General features: G+C 33.4%; 1 protein-coding gene across 1 annotated transcript; it reads right to left on the reverse strand.

Annotated features, from left to right (window-relative positions):
• Positions 1–1,996: 1,996 nt before the first annotated feature.
• On the reverse strand, positions 1,997–3,180 carry LOC107189437 (phosphoglycolate phosphatase-like). The gene is made up of 4 exons (XM_015577967.1): positions 3,093–3,180; positions 2,773–3,021; positions 2,432–2,683; positions 1,997–2,352 (listed from the first exon to the last, which is right to left on the reverse strand). The coding sequence occupies exons 1-4, from the start codon at positions 3,178–3,180 to the stop codon at positions 1,997–1,999; spliced, it is 945 nt and encodes a 314-aa protein (XP_015433453.1).
• Positions 3,181–7,749: the final 4,569 nt, after the last annotated feature.

Genomic DNA, 7,749 nt, shown 5'->3' on the forward strand with positions numbered 1-7,749 from the left:
TACTCGCAATAAATAAAATTTTTGTAAGTAAATTACGTGTAAGTAAATTCATATGTACAAACTTACCAATTGCCAGAAAGTAATTGTTCATGGGTTGGTGCGTATTAAGATTCTTACAATAGGCATTAAAACTGTTCATACTCCCATATATATTATGAATATGTAAATGTTAATAAAAGCGGTGTATATATTCTCCCACATGTAGATTTGAAAAACTATTTATCAAACTACATCTATTCTGAATTTATCTGTTGCAAATATACAAATGTAAGGCAAGATGTAAAAACGAATAAAACAAGAACATGTCAAAAGTAACATTAATAAAATGTCCATTAACGATGCATTTAGAATACATTGTCTTGTAGTTAAGTGAAAAAAATATATACTTCTCCGTTTCATGTTTCATGACTGTCATATTTATCCCTTAACCTTAAACTGATGCATCGGATATTTTTATTCTCGTGAAATCATATAGATACACGTAATATGAATGGAATATATAACACTTCATTTGTGCTAATAATACTCAGAATTCATGCATTATCGGTAACGTCGGGTATTGACACTGAAATGGTAAGAGGGCTTCTGATGCCCTCGAAGCATGGGACAAAAAATTACATTGCATGTTAGGTCTATTCATATATCTCGTCTGTGACCGTAGCTTGCTTGCACCGTTGTTTCACACCGTAACGCTATGTAGTCATTAGAGATGGCGTGCAAAATCACTAACGGTGATTTATCATAGTGATCGCCGAATCACGATCACGGTCGTGATTTAACTTCATTCACGATCGTGGTTGCGATTTTTTTATCTTGAGTGAATTTGATCATTGCGATCGTAAGTCCTTGATCTTTAAACAGAAAAACGTATTCAATATGATTTTACGATGAATTACATCACTATTCGTGTTTGTAAAAATCAGTACAGAAAACACGAAATTCTAAAAAAATGATTTGCTAGGTAACATGTAATTTATAATTTATAATCATTAATTTATTCATTATTCTTCATTGTTTCTAATTATTCCTTCACTTTATACGATATAACTCGAATTTTTATTTTGATGTCGTTAATATAAAATATACAGATTATGTGTTGCGTGTAAAAAACTGTTAGGTTTCTCCACCAATCAGAAACGATTACGAGAAATCACGAATCACTGTGAAAAATCACCGTGATTGGGAACGAACGCGATCGAATCACGAGTGATTCACATGTGGCGACAGGGCACACGGATAGTTCGCGCCACCGCCGCGTTAGAACTAAGGACTAGGAAGTTTAAGGCGAAGATAGCGACACCTGAAGTGACGCAGACAATTAAGTATAGGGGGTTGTTAGGCCCTAGAAAATGCGTCGCCTTTTGTTCGGGAAAAAGAGCGGTACGGCATTCCCGCTATGTATAATTATTGATAGCGTTAATTTATAGTTATATAAAGAATTAGTTCACTAAGTATCTTTTGTGTATACAATGTGTTTTATTTGTATTAAATTATATCGTGTTACAAAGAACGTGTCGAGTTATTTTCAGGTACAGTCCTTTATTGAAATTAATACGCACGTGGCGATACCCGCCACACACACCGACACACGTAGCAGTTCACGCCATCTCTACTAGTCACCTGGCTGTCACCGTCGGAGACGGTACGTTAACCCGTGAGTCGGCACTACCTATTCCCCTCCGTACCGGGGATGTACGTCGCATATATAATTTAATTTTTTTTAAATAAAGACTCGTGTTATAAAACATGTAAAACTTTATGGAACAAAAACTGTCAAGGAAACAAAATGAGGTGAAACAAAGTTGTGTCACAGATTACAATCCCCCACATGCGTAACATCGTTATAAATAAATACCACTGTTGTATATAAATTAATATTCCTGTAAAAAATGATTTATTATTCTTAATAAATACAACAATCACTATTTAAGAAATATTGTTTTAATAAAGTTAGACTATACAATTAGCATGTTTTCATAGAAAACATTATTGTATTTTATGCACATTGCATTGCACATTTATTTTTGAATCTTTGTAAATAAGGTAAAAGATCGCCAATTCCATCAATGTAATAATCAGGAATGAAGTCCTTCTCCTCTGCACATTCTGACTGTTTCCACTTACTTATATCTGCAGAAGTATTAATTCCAGTTAGAACTAATAATGTTTTAAATCCACACCGAGTTCCTAATAGTATATCTGTATTATGCCGATCACCAATCATTAATGTACGTTTAGGATTGACATTAAATCGTTTTATCAGCATGTCTGCTAAATAACGCTCTGGTTTACCTATTACCACAGCTTGTCTCTCTGAACAACTTTCTATGCATCGTACCAAAGTTCCAGTACCTGCAACAAGAAGTGTATTTCTTAGACTTCTGACGGATATGTACATGAGATATTATAAAATACATTAAATTGTGGATACCAGGTATGACAACACTGTTTGCAACAGGAAACCTTTCATCTGTATTTGTTGCAATAAAATGAACATTAGGATCACTTAAATAAGAAGCTGCTTTTACCATCTTGGGATAACTAAAGTGCTCATCAAAACCAACTATAACTGCACCCACTTCAGGATCCTTTTTAAATGTATTATAAGGAACATTTGTATTAACAGGATCTGGTCCCACTCCAATGCTTGAAAGACCAACCTCACTTAATTCCTTTGCAATAGCTATAGTATAAATTTTTGAAATCATAATGTGATAAAATATAATATTTAATAGCAATGTCACTACAATATAATAGCAGTATAACTCTTACCTTCTGATCCTATAATATAGGTCTTTTTATTAAAATTCATATCTTGTAAATAACAAGCAGACAAATTTGCAGTACACAAAATGTCTTCTTTTGTTGCTTCAAAATTTAATAATTTACATTTCTGTACAAATTCTTCTCTAGTTTTTGTACTATTGTTAGTAACATAAAAAACTCTTTTTCCAACACATTGAAAACAATTTATTACTTCTACAGCATATGGTAAAGGACTCATATATATCCAAAGTACACCTAAAACATAAAATTAATATTGTCTCATATTTTATTAATTTTGAAAATTATATTTGATAAATAAAACTTACCATCACAGTCAGTAAGTACAATATCAAAGGAATTAAAAAAGTCTGTAACTTCAACATCATTTAGGGTTTTAAAATCTATTGCAGCCATGCTGGAAGACATTTAATCTCCACTTAGAATTTGTTATAACAAAAATAAAAGTTAATTCATACGACTTGGTTGACAAGTTTATTTGTTAGATTATAATATAATATAACTATAATCTCTTTATCAAACACAATTAAAAACAGAACAATAATAAAAATCTGTGTATTTTGGTAAATAAAATTTCAAATTTTGTATGTACAAAATCCAGAAATGAACAAATTTCCGATTAAATTGTTCCTAACCGGGGTGCCATTATTAGTATTGGAAAATCATATATTTAATAACATTATTGAATTGTTTATTTTCTTTTAAACAATTAATTTATTTAGAAAAAATGTACTTAGTAATAAATTAATCATCACATGGCATAAACTTTGATTAGATGTAATATTTATTTATATATATAGGTTGCAGAGGTGGGTACGTACAAACGTACAGAATACAGGGTGAATCGCTCGCTGCTAGGGTCGAAAGGCAAGCCGCCTGCTTTGTCATTTAACTGCATTTAACTGCCGTGGCCATAAACGTATCAACGGTAACTTACCCTTGCTGAGCAGCCTATGCGTGTGACAGAGACAGAGCGAGAACAGACATTCTCTGTGTCTTCGTCATACACATACACTGCTCGACAGGAGTAGCTTGCGACTCTTAACTACTCTTAATTAAATGACAAAACAGGCGGCTTGCCTCCCGAATCTAACAGCGATTCACTCTGTATTTCACACCATGTTGTAAATGTTACGTTTACGACAGTCGTATGCACGTCGTATATGTATGTACACCCACGAGGAAACTCGGCTTCCGTTAGGGGAAAAAGTGGCGTAAGAAAAGAGCTTTCTACCATTTAGCAAAATTTATTTCAGGTACTGAAATAAATGTTAAACCGAATGTTAATTTGGCATAAATTTCAGTAATTGCCAAAACTAAATGGTAGGAGGCCCTTCGCCTACCTCACTTACGAACAAACTCGGCTCCCACTAGGGGAAAAAATAACGTAAGGAAAGAGTCTCTTACCACTTGGTAAATTTATTCCAGGTAGTGAAATAAATGTTAAATCGAATGTTAATTTGGCATACATTTCAGTAATTCCAAATACCAAGTACTAGGAGGTCTTTCCTTTACGTCACTTTTTCCCCTAGCGGAAGCCGAGTTTGCTCGTGAGTGTACCCTCGCGAGCAAACTCGGCTTCCGCTAGGGGAAAAAGCAGTGCAGGAGAAGGGCCTTCAATCACTTGGTCTCGGGAATTATTGAAATTTATGTCAAATTAACATTCAATTTAACATTTATTTCGGTACTTGAAATAAATTTACCAAGTGGTAGAAGGCGTTTCTCTTACGCCACTTTTTCGTGGGTGTACACCCACGAGCAAACTCGGCTTCCGCTAGTGAAAAAAGTGGCGTAAGGGAAAGACCTCCTACCACTTAGTAAATTTATTTCAAGTACTTACTGAAATAAATGTTAAACCAAATGTTAATTTGGCATGAATTTCAGTAATTGCCAAAACGAAATGGTAGGAGGCCCTTCGCCTACCTTACTTTTTCCCCTAGCGGAAGCCGAGTTTGCTCGTCGGTGTATGTGTCATTTGTCGCAAATGAAAATAGAAATATGAATAATTTGAACGTTTAAACAGTTAAAATAGAAATTTTTTTTTAAAATAAGTAAAAACAATACATATCTCCGTTTCGTATGTAATGTTAAAAATGTAATATTGTAAGGCGCAAATGTAGCGTTTTGCACAGTGTGCAACTGTGATATTGGCAATACAGCTGTGAAGAGATTAGAACCACATAAATGAGTCTACAATAAAAAAAATGAACATTTTTTAATCAAGTAAATAAAAATGTTTATGATAAGATTAATAAAACAATACATCTGATTTAAGTATGATCAGTTGCAGTACAGTGTATACAGATGAGACTGAAAACATTTATGAAAAGAATATTAATATCAATAAATGTAAAGCTATCAGTAGTAATGAAATTAATTATTTTACGACTTCACTTAGAACCTTTCTAGTTACCCTTTTGTACTAAAGTTTTAAGAGCCTACAAAAGATTTTTGGCCACTTGTAAGATGTAACAATGGTCACAACAGTTTTACTATTAACTGTTGAATTTCGCGTCATCCATTAATAATAATCCATCTTGTGGGTCATCTTACCTTGTAGAATTAACAAGATCATCGTATTGTGCACCAAAAATTGTTGTTGACAGTGTTTTCCTTGTAGGATGCTTATATTGATCATTCAGTACATTAACATGTTCTGAATCAATTACACTAAAAGGGATATTACATAAAAGAAAGGAATTTGCTAGTAACTGATCAACCTTATTTCGTCCAAAATAAAAATAAACTTTTTATTAACATAATTTTTAATCTATATAAACAAATTATTATTATTCTACATCCATTTTTTTTAGTAATCTTTCAATATCCATTTTTCATCAATGTAACCGAATTTAATTCAATTGTTTATAATCAGAATTATAGATATTTATAGATATTTTCATTTCAGATATACGACATTTACGACATTTAATACACGTGTCACGTATAACATAAAAAATTCGCGTATTTACCCACCTCTGATATATTATAATGTATAGGTTATGTTAACATAAATTGTAAACGCAATCTAATATTGATGTTCTGTTTATTTATCAATACTGATAGCTTTCGGATAAATATCAAATATCAACGAATTTTGATTCTGTAGATAAAACTTACATATTTATCAAAGTTAAATGTGTTATTTGCCTTAGATCTTACAGATCTTTTTCTGTCTTTATAACCAGCGTTTACTCACGTGATTTTGAATTGCAAAATTCACCACTTATTTTTTCATAAATTATCTAATTTATCAATTAAATAGAATTCTTTATATAATGTAAACTGTACAGATTAGTAAAATTTGGAATGTACTGGTTGTATTTTAGCCAATGAAGTTAATACATGCAAAATTTATGTACATAATGTGTTGCAATGCCGATCGGATTGATGTCATATGACTGGTATATGATAACACCAACTAGGTATAGAATAGACCTATCATCCAATGCTTTTTTCTGTCCCACGTTCGCAGGGCTACAAGTCTTGTAAGAGGCCGGTCCACAAGGGTAAATGGTACCCTGTACCATTTTAGTGTCAATACCCGACGTTACCGATAAAGCATGAATTCTGAGTATTATCACCGACTAGGTATAGAATAGACCTATCATCCAATGCTTTTTCCTGTCCCACGTTCGCAGGGCTACGTAGCCCTGTTACCATTTTAGTGTCAATACCCGACGTTACCGATAATGCATGAATTCTGAGTATTATTAGCACAAATGAAGTGTTATATATTCCATTCATATTACGTGTATCTATATGATTTCACGAGAATAAAAATATCCGATGCTTCAGTTTAAGGTTAAGGGATAAATATGACAGTCATGAAACATGAAACGGAGAAGTATATATTTTTTCACTTAACTACAAGACAATTTATTCTAAATGCATCGTTAATGGACATTTCACTAATGTTACTTTTTACATTTTCTTGTTTTATTCGTTTTTATATCTTGCTTTACATTTGTATATTTGTAACAGATAAATTCAGAATAGATGTAGTTTCATAAATAATTTATTAAATCTACCTTTTGGCCGGCGGCTTACAATTTCCCTTGCGGGAATGCCTTACCGTAATGAGCCATCTCGTAGCCGCGGGATTCCGGGAATCGGGAGACGTCACGGCGTGCGAGCGAGAGCGATAGAGCGAGCCGCGGTATCGGTACTCTCCGTCGGTCCAACGCGATAGTGACGTTGCGTACCTGGCCGTACCATCTGGTGTTTGGGTCGTTCAAGGAGGAAGGTCCTTCAAGCCGGCAAAAACAATTCAACACGAACAAACCTGCGAACGCCCAATACATAACGGCGTTAGCTTCCTCACTTTCTCGTGAGCCGTCGCGGAGGGTAGGCGCGCGTCTCGTACTCGTCCTTTCTTTTGTTACTAACCCATTCTGTGTTGCAGGCATTCGACAATCCTGTACAAAGGAACCTGTTATTGACTGTGCATATTGTTAATATATTTACTGTGCATATTGTTGTGTCCCCTCTCTTGTTACTAATCCCTTGTATGTTACAGATGTTCGAGAACCATTGGCTTCGATAATTATCTTCTTATGTACTATGATTCATTTACTGTGATTTATTTATTCTGATTTCTATACTGTGATTTACTTACTGTGCATATTCTTAATTTATTTATTCTGCATATTGTTGTGTCCTCTCTCTTGTTACCAATCCGTTGTATGTTACAGATGTTCGAGAACCATTGACTTCGATATTTATCTTCTTATGTACTGTGATTCATTTACTGTGATTTCTATACTGTGATTTATTTACTGTGCATATTATGTATTCTATGTGTATTGTATAATGAATAATATTTTTCCAAACAGTTATTCCATCGAAAGAAGATATCGATCAACGTCTACATCCTCAAAGCGTTTACCATTGCGTTAAGTTACTGTAAGTTAAACTTAAATCATAATTCGATACTCATTGTTATATTCATATTCATCATCACAT

Source organism: Dufourea novaeangliae, unplaced genomic scaffold (assembly GCF_001272555.1).
Source record: "Dufourea novaeangliae isolate 0120121106 unplaced genomic scaffold, ASM127255v1 scaffold148, whole genome shotgun sequence".
In the NCBI taxonomy this organism is placed as follows: domain Eukaryota; kingdom Metazoa; phylum Arthropoda; class Insecta; order Hymenoptera; family Halictidae; genus Dufourea; species Dufourea novaeangliae.

Bases quoted from the DNA above. Each gene is read 5' to 3' on its own strand.
- LOC107189437 (XM_015577967.1), bottom strand. From the start codon at position 3,180: ATGGCTGCAATAGATTTTAAAACCCTAAATGATGTTGAAGTTACAGAC. The intron at 2,684-2,772 runs GTAAGAGTTATA...TTTATACTATAG, and splicing joins CTATATTATAGGATCAGAAG to CTATTGCAAAGGAATTAAGT. The intron at 2,353-2,431 runs GTATCCACAATT...TTCTTGTTGCAG, and splicing joins AAACAGTGTTGTCATACCTG to GTACTGGAACTTTGGTACGA.